The 14,834-nt window shown below is 52.3% G+C and overlaps 1 protein-coding gene across 2 annotated transcripts; it reads right to left on the reverse strand.

Annotated features, from left to right (window-relative positions):
• Positions 1-54: 54 nt before the first annotated feature.
• On the reverse strand, positions 55-14,193 carry Lamb2 (laminin subunit beta 2). 2 transcript variants are annotated; one of them, XM_048423891.3, is made up of 33 exons: positions 14,096-14,193; positions 13,922-14,007; positions 13,616-13,788; positions 13,389-13,524; positions 13,229-13,302; positions 12,616-12,804; positions 12,451-12,514; positions 12,017-12,219; positions 11,807-11,927; positions 11,309-11,497; positions 10,957-11,136; positions 10,720-10,832; positions 10,415-10,494; positions 10,202-10,334; positions 9,864-10,022; positions 9,660-9,787; positions 5,597-5,723; positions 5,048-5,240; positions 4,830-4,973; positions 4,418-4,649; positions 4,178-4,341; positions 3,870-4,094; positions 3,564-3,781; positions 3,366-3,462; positions 2,905-3,277; positions 2,431-2,615; positions 2,117-2,358; positions 1,689-2,037; positions 1,223-1,430; positions 1,004-1,145; positions 630-806; positions 382-541; positions 55-304 (listed from the first exon to the last, which is right to left on the reverse strand). In XM_048423891.3, exons 2-33 carry the CDS (start codon positions 14,004-14,006, stop codon positions 168-170), a joined length of 5,400 nt encoding a protein of 1,799 aa, XP_048279848.2. In that variant the 5' UTR covers position 14,007; positions 14,096-14,193; the 3' UTR covers positions 55-167. The 2 variants fall into 2 exon arrangements, with proteins under 2 accessions (XP_048279848.2, XP_048279847.2); XM_048423890.3 differs by having other exon boundaries at positions 14,090-14,187.
• Positions 14,194-14,834: the final 641 nt, after the last annotated feature.

Genomic DNA, 14,834 nt, shown 5'->3' on the forward strand with positions numbered 1-14,834 from the left:
GATGACAATGTATAGCGGTCCTCCACCCCACCCATCAAAGGCGCGACAACACAGTGGAGGTTCACACTGGTTTATTGAAAGCACTTGCTAGCCAAAATCTCTTTAATGTGTGGACAAACACGCATGTGGAACAGTGCCTGGGGACGAGGCTAGGCCGGGGGGAGTGGTCACTGGCAGGTGTTGTAGATCTGGACCTGCAGGTTGATGGCCTGGAGCACGCTGCGCATCCTGGCTTCCAGCCCATCCAGCTGGGCCGCCTTGCCCTCCAGTTTCCGTTCATTCTCTTCATAGGTGCCCTCCAGTTCTAGAAGAGTCAAGGCACAGTTTAGGTCTTTCTTCCACAATCCCTCCTCTCTAGCTTTTGCCCACTCGGGTTCTTACCCTGTAGCCGCTGCAGCTTGTCCTGAGCAGCTTGCAACAGGTCCCGCGCCTCATCTCGCAGTTGTTCTGCCCTGGCTTGTGCGGCCAGCACACCCTCGGCCTTCCTCTCAGCCAGTGCCCTCACGGTTTGGTACTGGTCATCTACTTGTTCCCGCAGTTGCTGCAGATGGAAAACGCAGGGTCGGTATGCTACTACAGTCCTAACTACACTACCCATACTCCCTCGGGACGGCTTTGCCTCAACTCACCTTCTCAGCCTCCCTGGCACGACTCTGAGCACTGCCGGCTGTTTCTTCAGCTGTAGATGCTGCCAGGCTATTTCCTGCCCGTTTCAGTTTCAGGGCCTCTAGGAGAGCATCCAGTTGCCGAGCCCGCTCACTCGCAGAGTTCAGCGACTGCTCTGTACCTGCCATCTTCTCCTGGACCTGTCACAGAGGGGCCTGGGCTTAAACAGATCCGCTTTCAGTCCCAGCAAGGAAGAGGGAGCGGCTGGTTGATCTCTCTGAGCTCCAGGTCAGCCAGGGCTATATAGTGAGACCCTGCCTCAAACAAAACAAAACAAAACAGATACACCGTATATATGCCCATAACCTTGTCCCATTGATGTCGAGGGAGACCACACCTGGTGCAGGGTCTGTTCTGTGTTCTGTGTGTCAGCCACTGCTCCCCGGATGGCACCCTGAGCAGCGCCCTGTGCCCTCTGAGCCTCCTCCAGCGCTGCCTGTACAGTCTCTGCCTTATGTTTCTCACCCTCAGCCCGGCTCCTGAGGAAAAGGGGAGATCAGGGTCTGCAGGTATCAGGACCAGGTTTCAGGAATGGGGGTCAGGGTTGGGGTCAGACCGTGCCCGCTGTGCATCTTGGAGTAGCTGCTCAGCCCGACGCACATCGCCCATAGTATGTGCCAGGATTGTGTCCACATCTGCCAGGCTTCGGACACGTTCTGCAATCTCACTTGCTAGGTGCTGGATCTGCTCAGGCGAGGCTGGGATGGAGAGCTCCAGCACACGCGTGGCTACCATTTCAATACTGTCAGGATCAGCTCCCTCCTCTATGGAGACACAGGCAAAGGCCAGCATGAGCCTGGGTTCTCACACTGCACATGCCATAGGAGTTTGCTAAAAGGTATATAAGGATGTAAACAAAGGACAGGGACAATGTAAGGGGCAGAGACTTAGGGACAGTGACTGGATAGGGACTCAGGGGCCAGACACAGGGTCAAAAACACATGTCCATTGCAGACCCTGAGACTCAAGTACATAGACACAAGGAAAACAACCACATGGCCTGGGCCACATGGGAGGCTCACGGCTGAGGAAGTCCTTCACACTCTGGATAAGTTCTCGAAGCTCGTGGTTGGCCTGCTCCACTTGGCCCCTAGAAGCATTAGCCTTGTCCAGGGCTGCCTGTGCCCGCTGCTGCGCCTCCTCTGCCTGCCGACGAGTCTCAGACACTCGGCTGAGGATGCCACCACCTTCTACCAGTGCCCGCTGCAGCTCTGCCTGTGTGTGCCGAGCCCGGCCCAGTGCTAGATCGGCTGTGGCTGCTGCCCCACTGCAACCGAGGCCACCACAACGGGGCTGCCCATCCTCATCCCGACATCCGGCGCCCCCACAAGGGCTGGTAGCACAGGGTGCGTCCCCAGGTGCCCCACACACCTGCCAGGTACAAAACAAATCAAGGTTCCGTGGGAAGACTACTTGTACCAACCTATCCCACCCCTTTCCTGTACCTTACCAGTTCATTTATGCCAGTCAGGCTCAGGGTCTGGGTGCGTGCAGAGAGCTGCCCCAGTGCCTGCTGGTTGGCTAAGTGTTTGCGCCTGAAGTTTTCTTTTTGGGCACCCATGAGCACTTCTGTCCGACGCCGGGTATCTGCTGAATTGCTCACTGGGCTGGGTTCTGCAAAGGTGGAGGTGTTGGCCCGGCGTTCTGCTTCTGTAGACTGGCTGTGGGCATGTCGGATGCTGTCATAGGCTCCTACGTGTAATCAGAGGGTCAGTCAGCTGAACCACGGCCCTGGCCCACCTGCCTAGTTAACGGACAACTAACCTAAGAAATTTGAGTGTTTGAGGATATCCAGATGCTGGTCAAGCTGCCGCAGTGTGAGGTTAAGCGCAAGCCCATCCCTCTCCAGACCACTGAGTGCATGGTTGGCATTGAAGTTCTCATCCTGAACATCTGTTAGCTCTGCTTCTACCTGAGTCAGGCGCTCGGTGGTCTTCCCAATTTCATGGCTGTATCAATAGGGGGCAGGTTTAAAGAGGCTTCAGTCCCGATCTTCTGGACCTTTGCTCCACCCCACCACATGTATTTAGTTAGTTATTATTCAGTTAGTTAGTTAGTTAGTTTTTTTGAGGCAGGATTTCCTCTGTGTGTAGCCCTCACTGTCCTGGAACTCACTCTGTAGACCAGGCTGGCCTCAAATTCACAGAGATCCACCTGCTTCTGCCTCCAGAGTGCTGGCATTAAAAACATGCACCACTACCACCCGGCCCCACCATATTTATTTAGCTCCATCCATACCGCAGTCCCTCTGTGGCCTCTACAAGCTTTGCAGTAGAGGCAGCTGAAGCATTTCGGGCACCCACGATGGCCTGGACCATGCCCAGCTTCCCTTGTATATTCAAAAAGCTGCTCTCAAAGGCACCCAGCACACCCGTCTGCTGCAACTCCTGCGCCCACTGCTCCAGCCGTCGTGTACGAGCAGCCAAGTCCTGTACAACACGATCCCAATCTCCAAAGCACGCATGGCATAGATAACAAGCAGGAAAAACACCCGAGAAGCCACGAGCACACTGGTCACAGCGCACGCCAGACACGCCTGGGCGGCAGCTACAGTGACCTGTGGAGCGGTGACACTGAGGTTTGTCTATTCCTCTGGGATCACAATCACAAGCTGCAGAAAAAGACAAACCACAGTATTAGGGCCCTTGTGATGCATACTGAGGTAGTCTTTATCCACTCTGTCTCTCCAGATTTCTCACCACGGCACTGCAGGCCAGGGTCTCCCCAGTGGAGCTCTTGACACTCAGAACAAGTCCTCCCACCAAAGCCGGCATGACAGTGGCACTGCCCTGTGAACTAGGGTACAAACACAGCAAGGCTCAGAGTCTCTACCAAAAGTCGTGCCTGGGAGGCAGTTAGCTGACTCCCCATACCCAGGAATCTCCAGGATTCCATACCTCATTGCAGGTGGGGCCTCTGGCCCTGGTTGGGTGGCAATCACAAGGCTGGCAGCCACGGCCGCTGGTGAAGTTCCAAAAGTTGGGGGCACAATGATCACAACTAAGGCCTTGGACATGGGGGAGGCATGGGCACTGCCCACTGCTTGGGTCACAGTGGCACTGGTCAGTAGATGGACACTGCTGGGGATTTGTGCCCAGAGGATTGCAGGTACAGCCTGGGCAAGCCAAGACAGACACAGCAATGAAGGGGCGCTACCTCCAGCAGAACCCGCCCCAATCATCCCTTCCCATGTCCATACTCACGGTGACAGCTCTGTCGGGCTGCTTGCCCATGGAAGCCAGGTTTGCAATGGCCACAGTGGGGCCCCTCTGTGTGATGTAAACAACGCAAGCACTGTCCTGTGTGGGGATCACAGGCTTCAGGGTCCATGGGGTCAATGTTTCCATTGCACTCACAAAGTTGGCACCTGCCACCTGGCTTTGATGGGTCTCCAAAGTGCCCAGGGGCACAAGCTTCGCACCGAAGTCCTGTCAACAGTCAAGAGGAAACTATGAGTGTCGAGCTTAGTTACCTCACCCTGATCCCATACCTGTGAGCTCTATCCACTCACCGGTGTAACCAGCTCGGCAGTGGCAGACAATTTGCTGGGAGTATCCATCCCGGTGGCAAGAAGTGGCAAAGTGCCGCTGGCTCCCAGGGCCCTCAGGGCAGGGACAAGGTCGGCACTGGCCTCCATAGGGCAGCCGTGGGTCCCCATGAAAGCCAGCAATGCATCTGCAGGGAAATGAGTAAGTGTTAGCCGCAGGCAGCCTGCCCAGCCACCAACCACTCACGCCTGCACTAGGCTCACCTTTCACAGTGCTCGCCCCCGGTGTAATCACGGCAGCCCAGGCAAGCGCCTGTGCGGGTATCACATTCATCTGCACGCCCATTGCAGGCACACGGCCGGCAATTAGGGAATCCCCACTGGCCACGTTGACAGTGGTCACAGCGAAGACCAAAGGCACCAGTTCGGCAGGGACATTGTCCACTAGTCCCATCACATAGGGCACTGAGTGACCCATCAGGGCTACACTGGCAGGCTGGGGATAAGGTAGAGACAGTCAGGTTGGGAAAGGTGAGGATGGACAGAAAAATACAAGGGACCCCAACCTAAAAGTATAGGATCCAAGGTGGAGTTGATGAAGGAAGAAACAAAGAAGGAGAAGAGGGAGTCTTGAAGCTGGAAAGGAAAGAGGGGAGACTAAGAGATAGACAAATACCTTGACAACCTGCAGGGCCAAAGCCATAATAGCCAGTGGCACAGACATCACAGCGGCGTCCAACCACTCCAGGCTTGCACAGACACTGGCCACCATGAGGGTTGCACTCAGAACTCAGTGAGCCTTGAGGGTCACACTGACATGCTGTGAGGAGAAGAAGAGCAGATTAGGCTAAATCCCCACCTCTGCCTACCAATTCACATCAAGAGTACACTTACATAAGGCACCATTGTAGATCAAGGAGGACAGACTGATGAGGAGGGGGGCGCAGGCCTCAGACAGAGGAGTCTTGCTGGGCATCAGACCTTCCTCGTGGCAACGATAGCGTTCAAAGGTGGTACGGCGCTCTAGGGCAGCAGCGTCACCCCCACTAAACATCTCTAGCACCAAGACATGGGGCTGCAGCACCAGCTGAAGAGATGCAAGAACGCAGCTCACATAGAACCACATCGGTACCGCCAGAGAGCCTGACTTAGCGAGGCCATTAACCTGCGCGTGCGCGCTCTCGCACACTCTCTCTCTCTCTCTCTCTCTCTCTTTCTCTCTGTTTTTTGAGACAGGGTTTCTCTGTGTAGCTCTGGCTGGCCTCAAACTCACAGAGATCCACCTGCTTCCACCTCCTGAATGCTAAGATTAAAGGTGTGCTGCCACCATTGCCCGGCTGGACGGCCTGACTATCACAGACCCCTCCTAACCATCACCACCATCACAGTATCCACCCCAGAGGCCCCGCCTTTTGGCTGATATGAGCGAGAGAAGTATGTTACCGAGTCAATAAGTAGTCCAGAGTAGGAGCTTTCAGGATGGGCACGTCCCCCGGTTCGTAGCAGCTTCAGATTCAGCTTGTAGGAGATACCAGGCTCAAGGCAGACCGGCCTGGGAAACACTAAAACCCTGGGGATGGGGAGGACAGAGACAGCACAGGATGCCACTCAGGCTCCATGCAACCAATATCCTGGGCCTTTTATTTATTTCTTTTTGTTGCTGTTGTTGGTTTTGATTTGTTTTTATTTTCTCGAGACAGGGTCTCTCTCTGTAACAGCTCTGGGTATCCTAGAACTCACTCTTTGACCAGGTGGGCCCCGAACTCACAGAGATCTTATCCTGGGTCTTAGATACTGTCACTCATAGCAATCAAACTTATTGACCAAGGCAGAGGCTACAGCTGAGCCAGACTAGGCCAACATATACCTGCTGAGGCCCTGACAGGGAATCCCATACATGTGATGACTCTGGAATCATACATCCATACAGACCTGTATCACTGGAAATCAGAGCCTGGCGTCCACCTGTCTCCTGACATGGCAATTTGTCAGGTTTGGTTTTGTTTTGTTTTCTTGTTTTTTTGTTTCATTTTTTTCTTTTTATTCTTTTTTGGTGGGGCGGGTTTTGAGACGAGGTCTCTCTGTGTATCTCTGGTTGTCCTGGAACTCACTCTGTAGACCAGGCTGGCCTCAAACTCACAGAGATCCACCTGCCTCCCTAAATGCTGGGACTAAAGGCGTGTGCCACCACTGCTCGGCTCAGGTTTTCTTACTTGTCTTTATTTTTATGTGTGTGTGTATGGATGTGTGCGTGCATATATGAATATATTTGTATGTGTGTACACTACATGTATTCAGGTGCCCACATAGGCCAAAAGAGAGTGTTCTTGGCTAAGTTAAAGACAGTTGCAGTCCACCCAATGTGAATGTTGGGACCCAAAGTTGGGTTCTCTGAAAGAGCAGCAAGTGTTCTCTTGTTTGTTTTTGAGACAGGGTTTCTCTATGTCACAGCCCTAGCTGTCCCGGAACTAGCTCCACAGACCAAGCTGGCTTCGATCTCACAGAGATCCACCTGTCTCTGCCTCATGAGTGCTGGGATCAAAAGCATGTACCACCGCTACCCGGCTGCAGCAAGTGTTTTAACTCCCTTCTCCAGCTCTGAGGTTTTGGATTTTGGTTTCTTTCTTTGCTATTTGTTTGTTTGTTTTATTTTGTTTTGTCTTGAGACTCAATTAAAATATCAGTGACTGTTTATGTATTCTGTAGCTCCAGGGATTGAACCTACAGTTCTGTGACTGCTAAATTAAGACGTGGCATCCCTGAGCTGGGTAGTGGTGGTGCACACCTTTAATCCCAGCACTCAGGAGGCAGAGGCAGGCAGACCTCTGTGAGTTCTAGGCTGGCCTGGCTTACAAAGCAAGTTCCAGGACAGCCAGAGTTGTTACACAGGGAAACCTTATCTCGAAAAACAATAAACAAATACATGAATTAATTAACTAATTAACTAATTAATTAAATTTTGAAGGCATCACTGAACTACATCCCCAGACCTTTGTTTCTTCTCTCTTGACATAGTAATCCTATCCCCTAAATGATTCGCATATACACCTACACATGCATTCTTTCATTCCACTCCCAAATCTGTCCAAATCTTCCCCGAGCTGCTATTTCATTTTTGTTTTCCCACCCAGTAAGTCTATAAAGACCCTTGCAGTCACTGCCAGCTAAGGATTCTACTCCAGTGAATTCTGGCCCACTCTGTATCAAGGTCACCAATGACCTCCACATAGCTAAACACAGAGGCCACTATTCTATTCTTATCTGGTTCAAGCATTCAGCAGCCCATGAGTTCATTCTTTTCTCTTAGCCTCTGTGCTGTTCTCTGCAACTCTAGTTTTTCCTTCTGTCCACTCAGTTCTCCTTTTTGGAGGCAAGGTCTTATGTGTTCCAGGTAGACACTGAATTTGCTGTGTAGCCAAGAATACCTTGAACTTTTGATCCTCCTGCCTCTGTCTCCCAAGTGCTAGGATTACAGGCATGAGGTACCACAACCAGCTCACGGGAACCAAATTTTACTCCAACATTACGCCTCTCAGTAATCCCAGACACAGAAATCTAGCCACTCACTTAAGCCAACCACTCTCAGAACTGTTTCTTCTCAGTCAGGCATGGTGGCATGCCACCTTTAACCTAGCACTTGAGAAGCTAAGGCAAAAACACCACAAGTCTCAGGCCAGCCTGGAACATGTTATAAAAAGATCCCAGATCTGAGCCTAGAAGTGTTGGAGCATGCCTTTAATCCCAGCACCTGAGAGGCAGAGGCAGGAGGATCTCAGTGAGTTTGAGGCCAGCCTGGTCTACAGAGTGAGTTCCAGGACAGCCAGGGCTACACAGAGAAACCCTGTCTTGAAAAACCAAACAAGGGCTGGAGAGATGGCTCAGTGGTTAAGAGCATTGCCTGCTCTTCCAAAGGTCCTGAGTTCAATTCCCAGCAACCACATGGTGGCTCACAACCATCTGTAATGAGGTCTGGTGCCCTCTTCTGGCCTTCAGGCTTACACACAGACAGAATATTGTATACATAATTAAAAAAAAAAAGAAAAACCAAACAAACAAAAAACAAAGAGAAGAGAGATCCTGTATCTGGGGTGGGGGGCACACATTCTGCTGTATTTCTACCGCATGCCCTCCATCCCCATCCAAACATCCAGATCCCAAATCAGACTCATTTTTCTATTTCCTCTTCCTTTCTAAGTCTAAAAGCCTTTTTTGCTCATTATCTTTTTTTTAATCTTATTTTTTCTTTCTTTTTTTTTAAAAAAAAGATTTTATTTATTATGTATACAATACAGTGTGCTGCCTCCATGTAGAAGAGGGCATCAGATCTCATTGTAGATGGCTGTGAGCCACCATGTGGTTGCTGGGAATTGAACTCAGGACCCCTGAAAGAACAGTCAGCATCCTTAACCTCTGAGCCATCTCTTCAGCCCCCTTTGCTCATTATCTTTACTATACCTCCGTCCAACTCATCTCACCCTGGAGTACCCAACAGTTTTTACCCTGGCCCCTTTCTCTCTATTCTCCACTTAGCAATGAGAGGAATCTGCCAAACCCAAGTTTGTCAAAATGTCTACAATGGATACAGCCAAGTTCATTATGCTATTCTTTCTGCCTCTGTGTATGTATGAATATTTACATAATAACAAAAGAAAAAACAGGGGCTGGAGAGATGGCTCAGCAGTTAAGAGCACTGGCTGCTCTTCCAGAGGACTCATGTTCAGTTTCCAGCACCCACACAGCAGCTCACACCTGTCCAGTTCCAGGGCTTCTAACACTCTCACACAGACATATATGAAGGCAAAACACCAATGAGCATAAAATAAATACATAAAAAAATATAAGCCAGGTATTGCAGCATACTTCTATAATCTCAGCATTTGGGAGATGGAGAAGGCAGAAGTTCAACTATGTGAGTTTAAGGCTAGCCTGGGATATGTGCAGTTCTGTCTCAAAAAGGAAAAAGGAGGGAGCCGGGTGTGATGGTACACGACTTTAGTCCCAGCAATTAGAATAAAGAGGCAGGCAGATCTCTGTGAGATCTTTATAGATGAGGTTCACCTGATCTACAAGGCAAGTTCCAGGACAGCCAGGGCTGTTACACAGAGAAACCATGCCTTGAAAAAATACAAAACAAAACAAGAAAAAAAAAAAAAGGAGGAGGAGGGAGGCCCAGGGTGGCCAACAGAGTAAGGAAAAGTTACAGGAAAGGAACCATAACCAGTTACATAGTTACATCCCTACTCTGATGCCACTGCCTTGCAACCATCACCATCACCGGTCCTCCTGGAGTGACACTGGGGGACTTCCCATCACCTAATGCTTTGGCTCTGAAACTAGCACCCTATGGAAAACAGGCCCTGTTTCATCTCTGACCTTCTTGTGAACACAGTCACAGACCTGGCAAGCAGTACACAGAAAGACATCCATGAAAGAAAGAACAGAAGAAAAAGCAATGTGGTCTTTCCGGTGATCTGCATGGAATAAGGGCTGGCCCTACAAGCCTCACCTGGAGTTTGGTTGAAGCATTCCCTGAATTCGATCATCCTTAGGCAGCACGTGCCCACAGGGACTGTGGACAGACACAGGCCCTGGGCGATGCACAGTCAGTTCCAGCTCTGCCCACTGCTCAGGAACCTGGGGGAAGAGGACAGTGGAGAGGGTTCTTTCATATCCAGAATGTCAGCACAGGTCAGCTGTCACAGGGTCTAACCTGGGGCTCCAAGCGCAGTAGCAGGTCATAGTCCATGGCCCTTGGCAAAGAGGTCACTAGGAACTCCACTTCCTGACCTTCCCGCAGCCGCACAAAGCCTGGGCCAGTCCAGGACGGAGACTCTCGGTTGGTCACTGGCCGCTCTACCACCTCAAGCACCTGAGAGTCACCAGGGTCAAAGCAGGGATATGGACTCAGGTGACTGCTACCTCTGTTGCCACAGTCAGTCCCAAACACCATTTCTCCTGCCAAGACCTGCCCTAAGGCTGGACAGAACCCCAGTCCCTCCAAGGCACAACCCACAACCCCTCCTCTCTAGCCATCCCACCACATCTTACCTGCCCTCGGGCATCCTCAGCCTCCCAAGTTAAATGGTCTAGAAAAGGTCGGAAATAGCCGGGCTGTACTTGTTCACAGCGCCGGCCAATCATGTGCTGGCGGCAGCGGCACTGACCTGTGGCCTCATCACACCTGAGGAGTGCTGTGGTTACTGAGGGGCTACCCCCTTTGCCTTCCCTGCCACCTCCCAGAGTCCCTATTACAGCACTCACTGAGGATCCAAGGCACCACCCACGTCGCAGTCACAGGGGCGGCAACCAAGCAGGTCATGGCTCAGACCCCAGTGGCCAGGCTAGGAAAAAGGGATTGCTGGAGACCAGAAACCGACCTCTTTGCCACCCACCAGCGAGCCTCTACCACTGATTGGTGAACACAAAGTCCTTGGCCTCCCAGACCAGAGGCTTCTCATTAAGGACGAGACCCTAAGTTCTCAGTACCCACCCACTGGACTTTGCCCCCCGCCATATGCTCTGAGGACAAGTCCAGGACCCAGGAACCCCAGATCCCTCAGTCATACCAGGCAGCGGTCACAGCCATGTCCAGTCACCAGACGCTTACAGAAACAGGTTCCACTGTTGGAGTCACAAGGGGTGCCCCCAGGCACTGTGCCCCGTGAATTACACTGACAACCTGCAGTGGAAGAGGCCCGTTAGCATTGTGAGAAGTAGAAACAGTGCTCAGGTTCATATGCTTCCGGAATGAGAGACCAGAGGTTAAAGGTCAGCATAGAAGTTAGGACAAGAAGCACACATACGCTGGCATCCCAGAGGATCACTGGCACTAAGTCCAAAGAAGCCATCACGGCATTGCTGGCAGCGAGTGCCAACCACATGTTCTTTGCAGCGACACTGGCCAGAGACCAGTCCCAGCACAGGGTCATCATGGGAATCACAACGGCCACCGTCTTGAGAACCCATAGGGTCACAGTCACAAGCTGTAAACAAAGGGGAGTGTAAAATCATCCTATCCCACGGCCCAGAATGAGTCTTTAGCCTTCCCCTATTCCTGTTCTATTTCCACCCCAAGCCCTTACCACACAAATTCTGGCTTCCTAGTTCCTGACCCAGGCTCAGTTTTCTCTCCCTCATACCCAATCCCAGCCTTACGACGACACACGGCTGGATCCCGCATGTCCTTGGCTGGATCACGGTAGAAGAAGGGCCGGCAGAGCTCACAATGGCGCCCAGCTGTGTTGTGCTGACACCCATCACACACGCCTCCACTCACATTTCCAGATGCCAGGTATACGGCCATGTCAAAGTGGCAGCTCTGAGTGTGCCCATTGCACTCACACTCTGGGGAGAAGGCAAAGGCCAGTTGAGAAGCCAGGTCCCCGGGATAAGACACCCGCAGGGAGGGAGGGAAGGCATCACTTTTTGTCAGTACCACAGGCCAGAATTTACAGGTGGCAGTTTAAAAACTTCGAGGCTTCAAAATGACAAGGTATGGATAGCCAGAGTAGACTACAGAGGAGGCCTGAGGGTCCTCAGGGACAGCAAAGTCTGCACACCCTTTAGACACAGCCTAGTTATTTAGGGCTTGGCCAGCCAGCCTTTGGTTTGAACCAGGCACAGCCAGGCCACAGAGCTCAGTGTCTCACTCACTCCGACAGGCATGAGTATGGCCGTCCTCAGCAGGATGCCAGGGAAGGTCGTGATAGAAGTCCTGACACTGCTCACAGTTGAGACCGCGGGTATTGTGTTTGCAGATACAGGCCCCATGCACCTGTGAAGAGATACAAGCAGGTGGCCAGCACTATTGAGCCATGCCCATCCCTCCCCCTGGCCCTACTCCAGCCACCCGAAGCCTTGTACCATGCCCTCGGCGTGGGCTGGTGCCCCTGGCGCAGGGGCACACTGCGAGGCATGTCCATAGCAGAAGCAGTTCCCACGAACAACAAGCTCATAGAGGGCATAATAGTATTTCTCCCGGATCTCCCGCCGCGGGTCAAGCAAGTTGTCTCCCAGTGTGTGAAGCCGAGTCAAGTTCACACGGAGGTTGGTGATCTTCAACAGGTCTAAGAAGGGGAAGAGGGTTTCGTCTGCCTAGATGGGCCAGCTCTAGCTGCCTCATACCCACCCAGGGGCTGCAGCTGCCAAGGTCACCTTGGGAGACCTCTTTTTTCCATTGCCACCAGAGCTAAACTGGGCTTGGCATCTGCCCTAGGAAGCACCCAAAATAGTTGCTGAGGCCCCAAATAGTCCCCATCCGGACACTGGGACTGTGCCAGCCTCAGTCCAGGACTCACTCTGAATCCGTGAGCTGTAGGGGTCTGGAATGGGGATAGCGGGGTCCAGCACACGGTAGATGACCTGGCATGGCAGGAAGCCCATAGAGATATCGGACCTTGCTTTAGGGGCATCACGAACCCCACAGGTCCCTCCCTATCCTCTGCCCAGATCCCAGCCCTTACCTCGCCTTCAGTGGACGGCTCAATTTCTGAGTAGCGAGACTCACAAACCACATCATCCCAGTGCCGAGGTGGGGCCAGTGGAACTCCGGGGAAGTCAGCCCCACAGTCGTAGGAAAAGTATCGGTAAACATGCCAGGTGCGGCCAAAGTCTGCAGAGCGCTCCACCAGCATGGCAGCAGGCCGAAATGTCTGGTTGGGGAAAGGGAATACATCTGATTAGCAAGAACCAGCCCAAACTAGGCTGCTGAGATCCCTGCTTAGTCATGATCAGGGCCAAGCAGCTCACAGACAAGATGGGGTGACTATGAAAAGCCGAAAACCAGGCAATGAGCAGACCAGGGGGTGAGAGCTGCCTCTAACGGGTAGGTTAAAAGGTCACGAGGCCCAGAGAGACCATATCTGGCCTAGTCTAGGAAGGCGGCACAGGAGAGCACGTGCAAAGGGCTGGAGTGTGTTCAGTCATGAAAGCTATACAGGAAACAACCTTGTTCCACGTGTAATCAAAACACAACACACGATCTCAGGGAAGCTGGGTTGAGGAGCTAGGGCTCTGTCCAGGGGCACTGGGGAGCAGAGCAGAGCAACTGGGGCAGGTTCACTGACGTGCAGGCACCTTGAAAGTCATAATGAGGTGCGTGAAATGGAATTCCGCTTCCAGGTCCAGCTGGATGGTGACTCTTGGAACACCTGCAGTAGTAGGAATCAGAGGTGAAGGTTTTGAGGTTATTGGTGTGCAAGCCCTGCTTACTCGAATGACCTACTCACGGGCTCACCATTCTCTGACTGCCACCAGGCCGTCCGGCGTTGTGGTGCAAAGCTGGTGACGACATTCTGGATTCGATGGCTATTGGGGTTGTCTCGAGCAGAGAAGGGGCGTCGGGAGTCACACAGGAAACACTTCTTCTCATCCTGGATTGGGTGAAAGTTAGTAGCAGCACCTTACTTAGCCAGTGCCAACCCCACCCTGACCCAGCCCCTCTCATCCTGTCCCTAGCAGCACCTGCAGGTGGCTGACAATACAGTAGGGCTGAGGGCTTTGCAAGCCACACGTGGATGAGGCAGTCAGTCTGTCAGCACGGCCCACCAACAGGTCACCAGTGGCTGGATAGCAGCTTCCTCGAGAACAGCCAGGTACATCCAAGGAAGGGACCTGGGCCAATGTGGCAGCCAGCACTGGGGGCAGTGGGTTAACCAGTTCAGCAGTGATTCTATTAGGTAGCCTCATCCCTTGGGCCCCTGGGACAGCCAGTCACCCCGGGACCTACCACCACATCCCATAACTTTAGGCCTCACCAGGCCCCCTCACCACTTAGAAGTAGGCCCAAGCGAAGTTCCCAAAGCAGAGGCTGTCCCTGCCGGCCCCTCCCTGATTCTCCTGAGGCCCACTCCATCCTGAAGAGAAGTAAAATCGAGATAAGGGAAGGTAAAGAGTCCGAAGACGAAGTCCACCACCTCCCTTGGGGTTGATGCTGACCCTGACCGTGTAGGTACTGGGCTGGTCTGCCTCCAGGCCCTCAGTCGGTCCTAGGGTATGTCCAGCAGTCACTCCTCCACACTCTGAGAGTCTGACGACTTTGAGTTAAGTTGGAAAGCAGGGAAGGAAGGAAAACATGGAACGGATCTTAGCCAGGATTATAATTTAGGGTAGAGCCCCCAACCCGGGGCCGTATCCCTGCCCTCCGCAAACAATCCTCATCCCAAGAACCAGACACTGGCCACTTCACCCAGAATTTTTTAAAGACGAGGTTTATTTAGAAGAGTGGCAGCGGTGCATTTAGCAAAGAAGCAGGTTAGTTAGAAGCGTTAATAAGAAAAGGGTGTACTCCAAAGAGAAATTGGAGTAGGCTGCTCAAAAACAGAAAACAGCCTCGTCCGAGTATCTTCAAGGTATCCCTCAAGTCCAGATTTGTTCAGGGACCAAGGCAAGATGGAGAAGTGATACTGGAGATGACAGGGAAGGGGCTTATGGAACTGGGGGAATAGAAACGGTTTGTGGTCTTTGAGAGCTTAGAGATCTAAGGAGCTTATGGCCTTTGTCCTTGGTATCACTATGGAAACCACTGTCAAATCATCCTTGGGCTCCCAGGGTTACAGCATCAGCAGGGAGGCAAACTAGATGCAAACTGGAATTCTATTGGACCCGTGGGAAGGTTTATGATGACCCAACGGACAAAGCAGGACTGAACTCTGGGAGACACTGGTAGAGTACTTAGTGCCTG

This window comes from Myodes glareolus, chromosome 4, assembly GCF_982192425.1.
Source record: "Myodes glareolus chromosome 4, mMyoGla1.1, whole genome shotgun sequence".
In the NCBI taxonomy this organism is placed as follows: domain Eukaryota; kingdom Metazoa; phylum Chordata; class Mammalia; order Rodentia; family Cricetidae; genus Myodes; species Myodes glareolus.